This window comes from Pteropus medius, unplaced genomic scaffold, assembly GCF_902729225.1.
Source record: "Pteropus medius unplaced genomic scaffold, Ma_sr-lr_union100, whole genome shotgun sequence".
NCBI classification, from domain to species: Eukaryota; Metazoa; Chordata; class Mammalia; order Chiroptera; family Pteropodidae; genus Pteropus; species Pteropus medius.
Window position 1 is genome coordinate 11,502,229 of NW_024346667.1, and position 18,846 is coordinate 11,521,074.

At 40.2% G+C, this 18,846-nt stretch overlaps 2 protein-coding genes across 3 annotated transcripts in view; one reads left to right on the top strand and one right to left on the bottom strand.

The window, feature by feature from the left end:
• HHIP (hedgehog interacting protein) overlaps positions 1–8,174 on the bottom strand; it is an 82,057-nt gene extending 73,883 nt beyond the window's left edge. The window contains exons 1-2 of the mRNA XM_039876046.1: positions 7,257–8,174; positions 1,334–1,526 (exon numbers count right to left, since the gene is read on the bottom strand). Coding sequence (XP_039731980.1) covers positions 1,334–1,526; positions 7,257–7,535 — 472 coding nt within the window. The 5' untranslated portion in view covers positions 7,536–8,174. The remainder of the gene's footprint in view (positions 1–1,333; positions 1,527–7,256) is intronic.
• Positions 1–11,238, top strand: part of ANAPC10 (anaphase promoting complex subunit 10) — a 257,736-nt gene extending 246,498 nt beyond the window's left edge. Inside the window, exons 1-2 of one of the 2 annotated variants that reach the window (XM_039876056.1) lie at positions 8,195–8,466; positions 10,440–11,238. In XM_039876056.1, the coding sequence (XP_039731990.1) occupies positions 8,202–8,466; positions 10,440–10,474 (300 nt within the window). In that variant the 5' untranslated portion in view covers positions 8,195–8,201 and the 3' untranslated portion in view covers positions 10,475–11,238. Of the gene's footprint in view, positions 1–8,194; positions 8,467–10,439 lie in introns of those variants that run through there. The other variant, XM_039876053.1, reaches the window with a different exon arrangement.
• The last annotated feature ends 7,608 nt before the right edge of the window (positions 11,239–18,846 follow it).

The following is an 18,846-nucleotide window of genomic DNA, read 5'->3' on the forward strand; positions in this document are numbered from 1 at the left end:
ACTTTCAACTTACAGTGTTAAAGGCAAACCTTCAAGACTTGAAATCTGCAGCAAACCTTTATGGGACCTAATCTGTTATCGCTTCTCGACAGGCCATAGAGGCAACCGTGACCTATTCTACTTTGCTTTGGGGAATGTGATAAAGAAGAAGAAACAGCTGGTTAAAGAAAAGCCTTAGAAACATGGCCGTAGTTTATAAAGACAATAATAATATTTTCACATTGAATGGGTTTAGATACACATAATGGTACACCAAAGGAAGCAAGCAAACCTAGTCAAAATGTTTTCTTAGGTTATTAAGAGAAATCTACAAAAAAAAAATACAAAAATCTACACTTTTCTGGGTCAGAGAAAAAAGTGAAAAGTGCATAGCAGTTTGAAAAAATTCTCCAAGTGCATTCTAGAGTTTTTAAAACTTGTCTTTTCCTTCAGTGCCATTTATTGTTATAAACTGTTAGCTTCAGTAGATTTGTTTGTGTGTGACTTTGCCTAACTAAACAGAATCTGTCTCGTTAAATTCCTTTCTATCTCTATGTTGATTCTTCCAACTAAACCAACAACAACCAAAGTTTCTAAACTTTCAATGGCGAAATTAATCAACGTCCCAGGTCTGTATGTTTGTTAGGGTCCAAAATATGATAGTGACCAGGTATTTGTGGGAGACTCTGAGCATAAGAATTTCTATGTCTATCCTATCGCTTTATCACCATACGACTTTGGTTAAGGCATTTAACATCTCCTGAGGCTCAGTTTTCCTCATCTGTCAAATGGAGATGACTCAGCCTTTCCTACCTACCTCTCAGGGTGTTTTGGGGAGAGAATTACTTATTATGTGTGCAAATGCTTTGTAAAGTGTTATTCTTTTGGATCCTGAATCATATTTTATTTAAGGAAATACCTTAAAAGTCAGTGGACAGTCTCCACTTACATGCCAGCTGTGTAGAAGAGGAGCCTGTCTTGATACTGACTTTGATGGGTAAAGACGACACCAACAAAAAATTCGGATTGATAATCCAACTTGTGTAAAGGTTACCAACTATATTATTGGTTTAACAAGAAATGTAAAACATTTCAAGAAAACCAACATACTACTTGTAGACTGAAATGACAATCATCCCTTTTAGCATCAATAAAAAATTGCAAATTTGAAAAGCTTAATTATGAGGTAAAAATAGGTAATTAGAAAGGTATTTTGAGATAGATTTTATTTGAGGAAAAAATAGGTATTTTTTTTAATATAAGATAAGTTTTATATTCTCGTAGGCAAGCATTTAAGAACAAGTATCTTATATGGAAATTCTGCAGTAGTTTATTTAATTTATGCATTTTTTACCTGGAATATGGCCTCGGCAAGTATAAAAGAATTCTTTGCAATAGTCTTTGCAGAGCAGGGGAAGTACAAGTTCTCTTTCCAAGGCTTCTCTCTCAGGTGAGTGGAACAGGCTTTGAGAATGTGGAGAGCAAAGCGCACATTTGATTTCCTCCAGTAACTTCCCACATTCTGTGTTGTTGGTAACAGAAAATATCTGAAAGCCATAAATCAGAAACAAACTTCTTATTAGCTATGCGAAGTTAGGTTGAGTCCCGCCCCCCCACCCCCGCCAACTTTTTTTTTTTTTAATTATGTAAGTAGAAAAGTATAACTTTTCTTAGAAGTATAACTGTCTTAGAAGGATTACCATGTCATGATAGAGAATGCCTTTATAAGGGTCCAAGTGGTCTCTTGGGTTGAGATGGGAGAGCAAAGGGGATGGATACAGGAAAGTGCTTCTTACTCTTGCAAATCAAAGTTTATTTGTCTTTCATGTGTGAAAACTTAAATGACAATTATATTTAGGCCCTTTAACCCTTTATCACTTTACTCTGCCTCAAAGTGTATGCCGACTGATACTTTAAAATTCTAAATACCTTTATCCAACTATATGTAAAGCAGAATTTTTTAAAACATGGCTTATTTGTGTAATAGGCAAATCGGTAATAGGTAAAAATTTCTATTTCACTCCTGAAATTCCTAATATGATATTCTGAAAGGTGTTAATTGAATTACATTTTTCTAATTTCAATTAAAATTTTCAATCTAGAGATTGCATAGGGAAAGTTATAGAAAGTGGAGGAAAATCTCTCCCTTTCATGTCCTATTAAAATAATACCTGAAGCAGAATCAAGCAGGTTTAAGACCAATTTTTATTATTCATTATATCTTAGCCAGGAAAAACTTCCTAACTAGCTCCTCGGGTATGTTATATGTGTGAATAAACACAAGAGTCTCATAAAAGTGCTTTTTGTATAGTATTTAGTAAATTTTAATGAAAAAAAAGGCATACTTTTATCCTTATTTATACAGTATTAGGTCTTTTATTTCAATAAGACCAATTTTGGAGTCATTGATTCATTGAGGTTAGAAATTTGTAGATAAAATAGGTCTCAGTGTCTAGTACTAACTTTAAAAAACTGCCTTCAGGAATCCCTCTAATAAATATAGAGGAACAATATCTGCGCAATATTTGAGACATGAAATGTAATCCTGTCTAAATCAACAATGGATTTTTCATATTAAAAATAAACACCATTGGGATTGAATTGTATACCTTTTCTCAGTTTATGTAACTATATTTATACTTAATTATTTAGAACTATGAACAGAAATTAACATTTTTAACTCTAGAGTATTATTTAAAGCAAATATTTCATTCACAAGTTGAAGTTCTAATTTGAGTACATCGTAAGGCTTCTGTTTTTATAGCAGAAAGATATTCTAGGTGATCACAAAATTTATATCTGAAAGAGCAAAGCAGCTAAAAAAAATCCTTGAGTGCAAGCATGCTGAAATTTTAGGCTGCGGTAATTAAATGTCAATAGAAGTTACCCGATTTCAGAAAAAAAAAAATACAATATGTTGTAGGTATGATAAGCAGAAAAGTCATTATTAATCATGATTATATTTACATTTTAATTTTTATCAATTTATTTAAATGACAATTGCTTAAATGGTTAAAGATTTCTAAAAGGAAACATACACCAGACACTTAGAATTTGCATTCCAAGAATGTTTTAAATGTCTTTTATTGTCCATACTCTGGCAGACCTCACCAGATCCATTCAATATTAATACTGTTCGACTTTGTTCTGTTTGTTTATCAGACAGCAGTCCTGTTAGAACAAAACTGCAGGATGCCGAAACCACCTCTTTTGCTGGCTGAAAAACTGGAATGTAATTACCTTTGGTTTTATGGAGAATATGCATGCTTCCATTTTTTATAGCTGAAACAAAATGATCCCCATATACTCTCCCAGCTGCTATCCAGGAAGAAGCCTGATTTTAGTGCCTAAAGAATTTTGTCTTTTACAATTTTTGGAATGTGTCCTGGCCACAAGATCTCGCATCAGAAGTTTCGGAAATAGGATTTAATAAATTATCTGAAATCAAGTATAATGTTATTCTTTGTAAAGTTCCATGCTGTCCCGGCCCAGCAGGACGGTAACAGTTTGCTCTGTGTGAGGTCTGCAGTGTAAATACCTATTTGAGCATAGATAGAGCCATCATTCTGGCTTTGGTTTCAATGAACCAATAGTCTTACTGAAGTCAATTAAACTGACTCAGTCCAAGCTGCAACGCTGTTTTAGACAGATGCGTACTGGTGTGTGTAGGGTATTTTTTCTTCTTTTTGGTCTATGTGTCTGGGTCTATACAGGTCCTTAACTTTTTGTCTGACAATGTCATCAATCTTAAGAAGAAATTTAGGCTAATTTCCTGTTTCGATTTTTAAAAGCCATATACGAAACCATCAAATTACAGTGGTTTAAACTAAATGTACTTTGGAAATCATGTCAAACTTCGAAACGTTATTACAGCATGCCTAGTAATGATTGTGGCTGTTGCTGACTAATTTATAACATCTGGCAGGTCATCCTTTAATCTCTGGCTACATGAAAGTAAAATCCATAAAAGAAAGGTTAGATAAATCCTGGAACACACAGTGAAGCGTGGCCTACAACTATAGCTTATCAACAAACAGTAAAGTGGGTGACAGAGACCTTCTGTATTTCTCTTTATTTATCAAGTAACTAAACAAAGAGGATAAAAAGGCACCCCCATGGGCTCGATGAGCGGACAAAAGGAGAAAACACATGACAGTATATTAAGATGTCGCCTTAAGATCAACTTGGTACACGGAAAGTTATTTCTAAAAATCATATGCCTACAAGGTTCTTCAGCTGTTGGGTAGAACACATGCGTCTCTGGACTATAGTGCTGGATTATGTCATTAAAGAGTTCAGTTTCAATTTTAGGCTAATATGTAAATAGATCATTGTACTAAGGCAGCTGTTAAAGGGACCCCAGGATGAGTTATTTGTTTAGTTGGATGTGTTCAACAATAGCCTTTGTCCCTGAAAGAGCCAGAGCAAACAAATGATTGTAAAAGGGCACACTTGAAAACAATTACTTTTCACCCATTCCTTGACAGCTTTGGCTGTGAAACCACCCAAGGTAGAGAGAGAGCTTCTGTGCCTCTGTAGCTACAAGTTAAGTTTTAGAAATGGGGGCATTTCAGTTGGTTGTGGATTCAATTTGGCTAATGGGAATTAGATCCTTTTAGCATGTTGTATTTCGGGGTTGCAAAAATATTGTTAAGACTATATAACTTCCTAAATTTTATTTATAATGGTAGTTAGCCACCTCGTTACAATACACAAAACTATTAAAATAGACAAAAAAGTTAAAATATAAAAGCGTAACACCATAGCTAAAGAACTGAACTCAATGCTAGCTCATTACATTAAAGAAAACGTGTTAGTCTGGAAACTGGATTTAACTTCACAGCTGAGCATGCTCAGTACTCCTACCTAGTTTGCTACCATCCATTTGTCTATGGAGTTTCTTCCCATAGGAAAAGGCTACTCCTACAGTTTCTTGAAAAGTTGCAGAAATCTTTCTGGGGAAAAAATTTTTTTTTTCATAAACAAAAAAGGGCCCTTTCAAATAGCCATCATTTCTCCTGTACACACATTATGAAATAAGACCCTAACGTATATTATAAACCAGGAAAGCTTAGAAGAAGAAGGGAAACACTGAAGTTTATTATAAAATAACATGTTTTAAAAACTATTAAAACCTGAGAGCTAACATAGGTCAAAAATGCATATGCATAGCTATATCAATCTCTGATTTGGACAATTTGAGTATTGTTCGTTTATAAACCATTTGTAATGAAACCAGCAAAGTCTAGTGTACCATATTTAATTCAGAAACATTTCCTAAATGAGTAGAGAGGTTTGTTGGAGATTGGAAGCACGTAAAACGGAAAGGAATGTAGATGGCTAATGTGGCAGATTGCTTCCTAAAGAATGATCTCTTTAAAAAAATTTTTTTAATATAACTTCTCTTAAGGATTATAACTCTCCTCAGTCACCCCTCCGCCCCCCCACTTTGCCCACTCTCCACTATATTTAGTTAAGAACAAAGTTTTCATTCCTCATGTCCCTGGAAGACTTCGGTATTGCAGGGGTCTGCAGGTCATGGGTGTACTCAGGGTGCACTGCACACAGGGACACTTAATGGCAAATATGTCTAAATCTTCCTCTGAATTTCCTGGCTCTTTTGGGCTCCTGGTAAAACCCCACAGATGATGTAAATGTAGAAATTCTGTAATTTAAGTCAATTATAACACAGGAGCTTAATGACATTGTTTTGAAGAAAATGCTGGGCTATCTGTTCCCTGAATCTCAGACTACTGCTGCATATGGTAAGAATAAAGAGAGAGTTGCAGTTGAAAACCTGCAGCAAGACAGTTCTCACTCATCTGGGAATAGAAGGAGTCGGACAAATGCTCCCTCAAAAGGCATGAACATTTGGACAGAGCTGGGGACTGAAAGAGAATGATGTTCTCTAGTTTCACCCATTAGTGAACCAACTAACAAACACAATGGTGTTGTTGTTATTCTTTTGCCATAAGCAACAGGACTCTGTGTGTGGGCAGCAGTTTAGTGGGGAGGAGGATAAGTCGACCCCTTTTTGTCCTATTGATTTTTTCCTATTTGCATGACTTGAGCAAATTAAATGATGCAATATGGCTTTTTGTTACAAAACAAAGTGAGAGATACCACCCAGACACATATGTTGATTCGTAGGAGCTGTTTACATGAGAATAGAGTGAAATCTACCGTGAACTGAGCATAAAAATTAGATTCAGCCAGGGTATTTTTTTTTTTTTTTTATGCTTGGGCCAGCAAGACTGAAGCACAAGTTTTCCAAGAGTCTCTCAGACCTTGACAACTGCAGGGCTGTAACAGAGGAATTCTTAATTAAACCTAAAATGGGGAAAAGGGGGGAGCAAAGACACCTGATTGTTTATTTCACGTGCAGGGATTGTTAATGACGTGATCTCCCAGGCTTTCTTTGGAGTACAGTAGACGGCACACATTAGTGCATCCCGTGGCGAGAAAGATGTCGCAAACTGAAAAATAAGCTTATCTTTTCACTCAACCAACGCTATTTCCGTATTTGTTTAAACTTACTAACACAGGGTAAATGAAAATGCCCTTACTCCTGAAACAAGTTTCTAGAGATCTTCCTAGACAACTAAATACCATTGAAAGCCTGAATTTATAATATTACAAAACATTACAAACGGAGCCAGAGAACCATCTCCGTTTTATGTGATAAATACGCCCTAGCAAAGTCTTTCGCCAGTTTTTTTAGGTTCCCAACTTGAGTAACAGGAGTTCCCTTTTCGCTGTTTCACGATTGTAACGTTAGACAACCCCCCTCTGACGGGGCTGGGGATCATAAACCAACCATGCTTCAACATCCTTTACGATTCAGCCCTCTCCCTAACCGAGCACGTGGAGAAAGCTGCACAAATCTTTCTACCCTAGAAAAATAAACCGGAAACCGCAGCCACCTTAATTTACAGTTTCACCGCAGCCAATGACCGATTCGATCCAAACATACTGTTAATCGCGATTCTTTTAAAATATTTACCCAGCCCCGAATGCGGGTACCACAGAAGCTTCTCTTTTCTGAGACAGGCAGTTTTGCACAGCATCCCGACCGCGGACTCTTGGGGGCGGGAGAGGTATCTGTGCACCCCGGAGGAACACACAACGGAATCACGCTAGCGCTTTAGAAAAGTTATCAAAAAGAACTGCCCAAACAAGTTTCGCCCTTCTTACAGCCACCAGCACTGCCGGAGCCGCAGAGAACCCCACCCAGCCAGTATGCCAATCTCGCACGGGTGAGGAGGGTGCGTGCCTACCTTGGAATCCAGGCGCCCCAGCCCCGGGCTGTCACTCCGCAGGCAGCAAGACAGACGAGGGTAGAAGCCACCGCACAGCATCTCCTCCCCACTCAGCAGCTCCAGCTGGGACATCATCCGCCTATCTCTCCTTTTCAGGCGCTTCGGAGGATTCCCATTCAGGCACCTTCTCCTCCTCGCTCCACTCCCTTCACTTCTTTCCCCAAACTTAGCATCTCCTTCAAAGAAGCCCAGAGCCATGGCCAGCAGCAGCAGCTTAAATGAGAGCATCTTCAGCATCGTCTGCCCGGAGCGGCCGGGGCTGGGCGCGCGCGGACGAGGGGGAACGCCACTGCCCAGCAGGGGCACTAGGGCGCAGCTCCAGGAGGAGGCTGCGGAGCGGCGGGACACTCGAGAGGCAGGAAGGTGGCGGGGGAGGAAATTTGTAGAGCGATGCAACTTTGCGAAAAATAAAAGTCGAGGAGATGGGTCCAGTGCCTTAGGGGAGCCCGAGAGGCGAGAGAAAGGTGTGCGGATGACACCGTTCGTAGCTGTGCCAGTGCCAGTTGGGTTAGGGGCTTTTTGCTGCGGCTGCGAAGCGGGAGGAGGAGAAGGAGTTGGGAGAGGAGGAGGAAGAGGAGGAGAAGACGGCCACAGAGGTTCACTTGTCCGTGTAACGGGAGCTGTTTAGGTGAGACAGTAGCAGGAACAGACCCGGCGGCGACGGGGCAGGCGAAGGCAGGGCCGGCGCTGGGCTCTAGATGATGCTGAGGTCTCCTCTGCCCGCGGCTGCAGCTTCTCACACAGCCTCTCATGTTTCGTTCCCTCTTTTCTTCTTCTTTTTAACTAGCGCGCGGGGAGGTGCTGCCACCGCGCGCCCCTTGACGTCACCGCTTCTCGCGCGCCCCCGCCCGGGCTGGGGGGAGGGGACGGCCCCGGCGCGAGCGCGTCCCCTGGGCCCCCGGGATGCGCAGGGAGGGGCTGCGGGCCGTGGAGGCGCGCGGAGATGGGGGACCCGGCGGAGCCCGCGGAGCCAGCCCCCAGGGCGCGGAACGCAGCGCGCCCGCCTCGCCCGGGCGCCCCGGTGGGGGCGTCCACGGTCCTGGTTCTCAGGCCGGCCGGCCTGGACGAGGGCGCGGCCCCGAGAGTCCCCGCTGGCTCCTTTCTCCTGCCCGCGCCCCCTCTCCACGACGTCGAGCCATAGGCTGCCGAGCTGAGGCTCCGAGAGAAAGTGAGTAAGAGTGGGCCGCGGGAGGTGAGAAGGGAGGGGCCCCTTTCAGGGCCTCCCCACCCCGGCCCCGGCCCGCCCCTCGCCCTGGAGGAGGATGAACCGAGTGGGCTGGCGTAGGCGGGAGGGAGCTCGTCGACCCCTTTCCCGCTCCTGGCCCGCACCGACTCCCCCTGTGCCCCGGTGATTTTCAATGTGAAGTTCGAATCGGTAAAGCTCTTCCTTGGGGTCTGATTTAGCGGCGGGGGTACAACGCCGATGCTGCGAGCCGCTGAGTAGGGTGAGATGGTTTGAAGACTGTTTCGAGAAGAGGTCTCCATCCTTGTCGAAGGTCCTGCGCGCTACTGAAACGGCGCGAGCGCGTGAGCGTGGGCTGGGGTGTCGCGGCCGAGTTTGCCTACGGGAGGACTGACCCCAGCCTGGGCGGGCTGGCCTCGGACGCCCCCTTCCAGGGCCCCACCTGTGCGCTGGAACTCAGCCCCGCCCTCTGGCACCTCCCGGGGATCGCAGGTTTCCCGGCCCCAGGTGGACGAGAAGAGAAGCAGCTGGCCGAGGAATCACCGTTCATTTTAAATGAAAAAACAACAAATCCTGGGGAGATTTCCCCGGAGGTCTAAATATAGAGGCATTAGTTCTGGAAGGAGAACTCCTAGCAGGTTTGCGGGTGTCCAGAAGCGGGATGCACTGTATATCTTGTGGACCTAAATAAACGAAAGTCTTCCCCAGTTAGACAAAGTCTGCCTAAAGAAAAGTGTTTCTAAAATGATCTGTATATTATCACGAGTGGTGCTTTGACGTTTACAGAATCCCTGCAAATCGGCATCAGGACGAACCTCTAAGGGGTTGCATGCAAAATGTGCTTTCTGCCCACTTGAGTATTTAACATGGGAGCTGATGTTTTTTGGTGGATGGATTTTGAAGAGGAGATAAGGCAGTTTCCGCATTTTGGCAATGGAGGAATGTTTGCCATATATGGATTTGCTGTACTTCTGGGACATAGATTTCGCCGAGCTAACGTGGAAGTTGGTGACGTTGGAGATGGATAGCTGATTGTACTGTTAAGGCTGGCGCAGTGGCTGGATAAGGCTCGTTGTGCCCGTTTCACTTCCTGGGCCCGGATTTACTTTAATAGTGAAGCTAGGTTTTTCCTAGAAAGGGTGACCGGTTAAAATAACCAAAAAGAATGTGCTGGAATATTTGATCCAGTCTTGAGTTCAGTGTAGGGTCCCTATAACAAACTTACCATTTCTCCCAGGAGCTGGTGTATTCACATGACTTCTGTGTACATGTGATGGCAAATGCGTCTTCTGATCCACAGACGTTTTATCTGATGTTCTTCCTGCTTTGAGGATTTTAATATAAAATAAATCATAAAGTTATAAGGACTTTAAGGCTCTAAACTCTCATTTAATAAACAGATCTGAAGATGAACCCCATCAAGGTTAAATCACTTGCACAATCTCATCTAATTAGGTAGTTTAAAAAACAGGACCCAGGGACCCAAATTAGGTTGATTTTTCTCTATCCAAGGCTTTATTCCCAAATACCAGTTTTATGTTCTTTATCCAAAATAAAAACCTTTAAAAAATCACATTTCAGTGGTTTGAGCTCTGGCTCCAGGTGATTAATCCATCTTAGTAGTTTAAAAACAGGCCTTTCTTATGCTTGTACTTTAAGACTAAAGATAGTTAGAGGTAAATTAATTTTGGTTTTAAAAAATTATGCAGCTGTTATAACCTATGACCCTAGGTTTCAAGATGTAGGGAGTTTATAAAGGATCACGGAAATGAGACAAACTTGTTCTTTATTGATACATGGGAGCCAGAATTGATTCCATCTGTTGTTAGTTATGACAGTCAATAAATAGTGTCTCTGATGAGATAGGTGAGCTTATTCTCAGTGCCACTGATAGAATTTCCAAATAGTCACTAAGCAGTGTTATACATGTGAACTAACTTCTGATTTGTTTTTCACAGAGGGAAATTGCAAAGCTCACCTACAGCCAGATTGACAGCATAATTTTCTAGGAATCAGGAATCAACATTGGGTTATTTCCTAAGATTAAACCCTGAAAGCCCCCTTGGAGGCTGCCCAGCCATCTGTACACTTGAACATGAAAAATGGTCTTCTTTCATCAGGGAGATCGCCCTCTTCAGCTAAATCGTCAGAAGTGGTGAAAAGAAGGGATCTCTACCCAACCAAACTCAGCTAGACAAATTAAATCGATCTTTCTAAAGCAAGGAATGGAGGTGCATAAGGGTGGCCAGATCACTGTCTTCTGCTCACACCAGTACTGAGCAGCCCCTCCAGGACTGCAGCCTACATGCAGATTGTGCCCTGAGCAAGGGCACCTGGCCGAGGTGGTGAATGGGAGCCGATGTCCTGCCCGCGCTTCACTCACAAAGAAGTCTCTTGATGCATGACCGTGTCTACCCAGACAATGTGCTCCTGTTTCTCATTTGACCCAAGGCACCTTGTATGGGCTAGGGGCAACTCGGACCATCCCACCCCCGTATGCCATCCTTATCCAGGATTACATCCCTTACCTCAGGTAGATTAAATGTTCTCGTGAACAATTTAGGTTTATTGTAAAAGATGAAATGTTTGACACAATTGCAATTTAATAGGCGAAGCTCCAAATGTTACCATGTATGTGAATTATGTATGTACATATATAAATTATGTACGTACATATAGTGATTTCGATGTACATTATGTATCAGAAGTTAGCACATTTGGTAAATTTATAAAATAAAATTATTTTGGATATTGAAATCGGTTTTATATATGGATTTCTGGCCTTCACAGAAATATGGACTCTCATTCTATTTCAACGAGTACATATTAAGTATACATGTATATATACTTTTATTACTGCAGTAATAAAAAAAACAATGCAAACACCTACCTCTAGGTAGTTAATCTTGTAAGGAAACTACAATTGTAAATTATAAGAAGGGCTATGAAAGAAATGCCAAGATGGAGCATAACAAGGCACACGTATTTCAGATTTAGTGACTGGAAAAAGCCTCTCTGTGAAAATGAAATTTCCGCTGAGACCTGAGGATGAGTCTGAAGGAGTTTATAAAGTGACTCCATCCTACTATTCAAAGTACAGAAGCATTTGATTTCTTAGAATATGATAGATTGAAGGGAAAACACAGAATAAAGCATATAACTAAAAAAGTAAAGGTTACAGGACAAATTTATAATGTAGTTTACAGACTTTAGGTAACGAACAAAGTTATACTCATGTATTTGCCATTTTGCAAGTATCCTTTCTTCTTTCGTATCTTCATCCATCTTTAAATCCTGGCTTTCCACTCAATTTGTAGGAATTATTCTGGTTTGAACAGCCCTTCAGCCATTGCATCTCATCTAACCAGCACATATATTTTCTGTTTTCATTTGTGCACTGTTGGTAACTCAGATTTTTTTTTCACACATGGAAGCTGAATATCCATGAGATGGTAAGCTCCAAAAGGACAGGAATTACATTTCCTTCTTTGATCACCCCAGCAAAGTCTCATCATACAGTGACAACCTGTCAATAAATACTGCTGAATGGCCAATCTTGTTTGACCTAATACTTTTTAAAGGTTTGAAAAGGAGGAAGTATTTGCATTATAAAAATTTTAAATTCTTAAGCAAAGGGAAGACGCCACTTAAAGTGCATTATCACTAAGGAATTTCAGGAGACATTGCTATAAAGTGTGATTCTGCAGAGGAAGGGCAGTCAATAAAGCCAAAGAATAAATACAGAAGATTAAAGCAAGCACAAGAGAAAATGATGCATTCAAGAGACGTGGTAAACACGAGATGTGTGAGGCTGCTGCAGGCGTAACAGCATACAGCTTTACAGCAAAATTTTTTTATAAGTAGAGTATGCTCTAAAGTAACTATAAAAAGTATATCATAGTAAATACATGAACCAGTAACATATTTGTTTATTTTCATTATCAAGTATTATGGACTGTACATGATTGTATGTGCTATACTTTTAAATGACTGGCAGTGCAGTGGGTTTGTTTACACCAGCATCACCATGAGCATGCAAGTAATGCATTTGCTCCTACTGACATTATGACACGTTAAGACAGCTATGACGTCACTAGGCAATGGGAATTTTTAAACCTCATTATAATCTTATGGGACCACCATTGTATATGCAGTCTGTCATTGAACTGAAATGCTGTCATGCAGCTTATGACTGTACAGTGTCAGGAAAGGTGTCTACAGAGGTATGGGTGGAGACTAGGGCTTAGAAATTTGAGCCAAAACTTGAAGCAGCAAGCCACATGCACGCAGATGTCTGCAAGCACAGGCAACAAGTCAAAGGCCAGGAGGCAAGCATGCTTGGTGTATTTAAGGATTAGCAAAGACACCATGTGGCTAGAGCAGAGGAGGTGACAGAGGAAATGACAAGAATGAGCACAGGGAAGGAGCCAGGGATCTGGATAGCATAGAATCTTGTAGGCTGCATTGTGGACTTTGGCTTTTATTCAGAATGAAATGGTACTGACTCGGGGGTCTTGTCAGAGATAAAGAAACTGCTCCATAGAGCAAATTAAATATAAGGAATTGGTTAAATGGGTGTCAGGAAACTGAAAACGGAGAAAGGAAACGCTGAAGCACAGCAGCAACTGCAGGGAGCAGCTCCTACCCTAGGGGGTGGGGCGCAGGGGGCGTTAGGGCTAACAGGACCCGGACGCTGATAGGAGAGTCGGGTGTAACTGCCGATTGGGGGTTGCTGCCCAGTGGGGCCCCCAAGATGGTGAAATGAGTTGATTCTGGGCATGCCGGAAGGGCACTGGAGGCTGGAACCAACAGCCACTAACAGTGTATTAGTTTCCTGGGTCATAAAAAGTACCACCCACTAGGTGGCTTAAAGCAACAGAAATATATTCTCTCACAACTCTGGAGGCCGAAGTCTGAAGCCAAAATGTAGGCAGGGTTGGTTCCCTCTGAGAGATCTGAGAGGGAATCTGCTCCAGCCTCTCTCCTAGTCCTGGTAGCCTCAGGGGTTCCTCTCCTTGGTTAGTAGATAGTGTCTCTCTGTGTCTCCACCTCATAAGCCCTCTGTGCATGTCTGTCTCTGTGTCCACATTTCTCTTTGTTATAAAGACGCCAGTCATAGTGGATTAAGATTCATCTCATCTTAACTTGATCATCTGCAAAGACCTCATTTTCAAATAAGGTCGCATTCACCAATACTAAAAGTTAGAACTTTACCATCTTTTTGGGGGGGACACAATTTGACCCATAACACAAGATAAGGGGTCCTTTCCAGAGAGATGCAGACAGGAACGGCAAGCTGAGAGGAAGAAGCAGGTCCCTTCTGTCATAGTTTTACCTTCCAGCCTCCCTCTTGTGCCCCGTTCTAGGTCAGGTTGCCAATGAGCAGAGCCCAAAACATGAAACCTTGGGCAAGCGGTTTATTGAAAGAGTACTCTGCGAATCAAGATAAGGCAGGGGAGAAAGCTAAGTAAGGATGAAGCTAGGGATGTCAGCTGGAAGCCTAGCTTTAGCCTGACTCTAGAGGACCGCTAGAATAGCTACAGCCCAGAACTGGTCCTGACTTGAGATGAGAGTGAGGGTGGGGGTGGAGTGGACTGGTTTTCTACCTCATGTACCAGTGGGTTATGCTTTGTGGGTGGCTCCCTAGGAGGCCACAACCCCCCAAGTAGCCAGTTCCACTCTGCCAAGAACAATTCTCTGGAGAACAAGCCACTGTGAACCTTTATAGTAGCCTACATTTTTCAAGGAATTTGTTTCTTTCATCTGTCGGCAGAAAGTTCTTCATAACATTGCTTTGTTACCCTTTTATTCTATAGACTCTGTAATAACGATATTGGTAATTTGTGTATTTTGTCTTATTTTCTGCTCAGTGTGGCTGCAAGTTTTGTCAATTTTATTGGTTTTCTCACAGAACCGGCTTTTGGTTTCATTGATTTTTCTCTATTGTTTTGGTTTTTTATTTAATTTATTTCCCCTCTGACCTTTATTGTTCATTCGCTTCTGCCTGCTCTGGGTTTCATTTGCTCTGATTTTACATATGATGGAACCTGGGAACATTAATTTGGGACCACTCTCTTGTTCTAATGAAGGCACGTAATACTCTACATTTTCTCTTTAGGACCGCTTCTGCCACATCTGACAACTTTTAAAATGTTGTGTTTTCAGTTTCATTCAGTTCCAACTATTTTCAGTTTCATTCAGTTCCAACTATATACCCTTTGAGTTCTTCTTTCTCATAGGTTTTTAAAAGTGTTTTATTTAGTTTCTAAACACTTGAAGGACTTTTTTGAGACCTGTTATTGATTCTAATTTAATTCCATTGCAGTCAGAGACTATAATGTGTATGAATTTATTTTTTTTTTAACATTTTTTTCAGACTTTTTTATGAGCAGGAAAATGGTCTAACTTGGTAAAGATTCTGTGTACAATTGAAAAGAATGTATGGTTTGTTGTTGGGTGGAATGTTCTATAAATGGTTAGGTTGATTTGGTAGATGGTATTGTTCAGTCTCTTGTCTTTTTATTGATTGTCTACTTGTTCTATCAATTATTGAGAGAGAAGAATATTGACGTCTCTAACTCTCATATGATTATTCTGTTTCTTTTTGCAGCTCTATAGTCTTTGTCTAAAATATTTTCATGCTCTGTCAATTGGGTGCATAAACATTTAGGATTGTTATGTCTAACTGATGAATTGCCCCTTTGGTCTTTATGAAATGTCCTTCCTTATCCTCACTAATAATCTTTGCTGTAAAATCTACTTTGTTATTAATACAATCACTTTCTTTTGATTAGTGTTAACATATTTTTCCATCTTTTTACTTTTAATTTATTTCTGTCTTTATATTTAAAGGGAATTTATAGGAGACAGCATATAGTTGAGTGTTGCTTATTTTTGCCAATGTGACAGCTTATAACTTTTAATTGGGTTTAAAATTCATCATCTTTTTATTTGTTTTATTCCATTTATTATTTATTCCCTTTTAATTCTTTTTTCTTTTGGATTATTTTTAGTTTCTTTTTTTTTTTTTTGCTTTCAGAATTCATAAATCTTTATTACATTGTTTTGTGTGTGTGTGTGTATTTTTTAAGGATTTTAGATGGTATGTACAAATTTAGCACAAAATGTCATCATCTTTTCTATCTTGATTTGAATATTATTAGCTTATTAGCTATAACTTTTTCTTTTTTGTATGTGCTTACTTTAAAGTTTGGAATATTTTTATCTTATCATAGTGTATCTTCAGTTAATATTATACCACTTCATGACTTCAAGTATAATATAAAAACTTTAATGGTATACTTTCATTTCTTCCTGCCGGCCTTGTACATATGTTCCCCATATGTTATAAACTTCAGTGTATATTGTTATTTTTTCTTTAGACAGCTATTTTTCTTTTCGAGAGATGTAAAAGAAAAAACAAAAGTTTTTAATATTTACATACATACGTACCATTTCTGGTGTTCTTCATTCATCAGTGTAGAATTTTCCTTCTGCCCAGAACATGTGTTACCAATTCTTGTAGTAAGGGCTAATAATGCTGGTGACTCCATTTTCAGCTTTGATATTTCTGAAAAAAAACTTTATTTTGCTTTTGTTTTTGAGAGATGTTTTTGCTGGGTATAGAATTTTGGGTTGACAGAGATTCTCCTCCCTGCCCCAGTACTTTAAAGATATTACTCCACTGTCTTCTTAATTACAGGTTTCCAGTGAGAACTTTCTCACATTTTTATTTTGTTCCTTGTAAATAATGTGCCTTTTCCCCCTTGGTTGCTTGTCACATTTCCCTTTATCAGTGGGTTTAAGCCCTTTAATTCTAATGTACTTTGTTATAGTTTCTTGTCTCTTGTGCTGGGGCTTTGTTGAGCTTCTTGAATTTGTAGGTTTACAAATTTCATCAAATTTGGAAAATTGTTAGCATTATGACTTCAATTTTTTCTCCTCCTTTAGAGACTCTAATTATATGTATATTAGTCCGCTTGAAAGTATTCCACAGCTCACTGAAGCTCTCTTCCTGTTTTTGAACTCTTTATTCTCTCTGTATTTTATTTTGGAAAGTTTCTATATCGTTGAGTTCACTAATCTTTAAATCTACATCGTCTAATCTGATGTTTATACAAACCCAGTTTTTTGTTGTTGTTTTTTTTTTTAATTTTAAGCATTGCATTTCTTTTTTATCTCAAAAAGTTCGATTTGGGTCTTTTTAAAATCTTTCAAGTCTGTACTTTACCTGCTCAATCTTCCCTCTATATTCTTGAACATATGGAATATAGTTAAAATAATTGTTTTAATGTCCTTGTCTGATAATTTTATCACCTATGCCAGTTCTGGAACTATGTTCATTCGTTGATTTTTCTCCTTATTATGGTTTATATTATTCTACTTCCTTGTTTGCCTGATAATTTATTATTAAATTCCAGACATTGAGATTTTTACCTCGTTAGATGCTTTTAAAATTATTTTCCTGTAAATATTTTTGAGTTTTGCTCTGGAGTGCCGTTAAATTACTTGGTAACAGTTTGATCTTTTCAAGCCTGCTGTTAAACCTTGTTAGGTGAAACCAGAATCACCTCTAATCTAAGGCTAATTTTCTCCACTACAGAAGCAATGCCACAGGTGCTCTACCCAATTTTCCTTGAATTATGAGGTTTTTCCCTCTGGCTGTTTGGAACATGAAATATCCTTGCACCTGTCTGAGCTCTGAGTATCTGCTCCTTTCAAGTGGTTCTTTTCTTTTCCTCCAGTAATTTCTTCACAGTCATACACTCCCAAATACTCAGCTGAAAACTTGAGGGTGTCTTCTGTGGACCTCCATAGCTCTTTCTCTGTGCAGCTGTCTTCTCTAGAGGACTCTGCTTTTTGAACTTCAGTTCTTGGCCTATCTAGATCCCATCCATCTCTCTTCAACTCAAGGTTACTGCCTGGTTCTGTACCACAGCCCAAAAAGTCCGTGTGGGCAGTAAGCTGGAACCATGATAGGGTTCACCTTATTTGTTTTCCCTCTCTCAGGGATCAATGTCCTCTGCTCCTTTAATTATGTGCAATGCCTAAGAACCTTGTCCAGTTTTTTAGTGCTCATTGTAATAATGTACTATTAACTGCGGAGTTGTTTCAGATGGCCTGGTAAATCTGGTCCCTGTTACTCCATCTTGGCCAGAAGCAGAAGTCTTACAATATCTTTTGTGTGTGCATGTGAGGTTTTTTTGATAATCAACTCAATTTCTTTAAAAATTTAGGGTATAACAGGCTCAGTCACCAAGTCAGTGGGGGATTGATTTTGGTTTCTTATTGTCAGCCTGTGTTTATGTCTTTATGCCTCCTTAGACCTATAGCTTCATATAATCTGTACCCTCAAGAAGTAGTTGGCAGGAATTTATTTCGGTCATTTTTCATGTTTGCCCTTCATGATGAGTAGTGATCCTAGCTTCATTTCTCTTTACATCAAGCCCTTTTGGCTCTGTCCACCACCTTTTGTCTCTAGAGCCAAGCCCAGGTCTCCTTTCCTGCTCTGCCATTGCCTGGGTAGCAGGGGGGTGGACACTGACTCTCAGAATGTTCTTTTCCTCATGCTCCAACTGCAACAGTTACTTCTTTTGTTTATATGAGACAGTGTGTTAAATTTATTTAGAAAACACACAAACAAACCCTTCTTCTACTTTTTTTTTTTTTTTGCCTGGAGGGTAACACCTGGCTGCTGTGTGTTCTGAATATAAGAATGGGGAAATCAGCAGCAGACTTCCAATAACCGCTTCTGTTTTCAGCTCTTTGCTGTACTCTGCTGCCCATCACACTTGGCATCCTTGAGTCTACAACCCCTCCCAAATTCTGAAAGGCAGAATGGCCCCTTCCTCAGCTGCAGCCTCTTCATATCTATTCTGGGTTGTGTCTTCCCCTAGTCTGTTTTACTCCTCCATTCACTTCTCACCTTCTAGGACTGCGTTGAAATAGTTCATCCATTGATAAACTCCCACCTGTTCTTCTCATTGCCCTGTGTTTACCGCTCCCCTTTTAAATTGGTATATTTTTATTTTAATGGGATCGTAGGACTGAGAGGGGATAATTCATATGTTCACTTTGTAATCTTGAACTGGCACTAGAAGGAATGGCAAATAATGATCTTATTGGTTTTTATTAATCTCTCTTGAATGTGTGGATAGCTCACATTTATTTCGATATTTAATATTAGAAGTATTTTGGGTCTTTATTTTGAAGTTTGGTGAGGTTTTTGTGACCAGAAATATGCTGTAGGAACTTAACTATTATATCGAATTAGCCTATGGAAAAATTAAAGTCATAGTTTCCAAGAATATATCAGTGGTGTTAAGTGAGCATTTACTGTATGCTGTGAAATGACAACCACAGTCA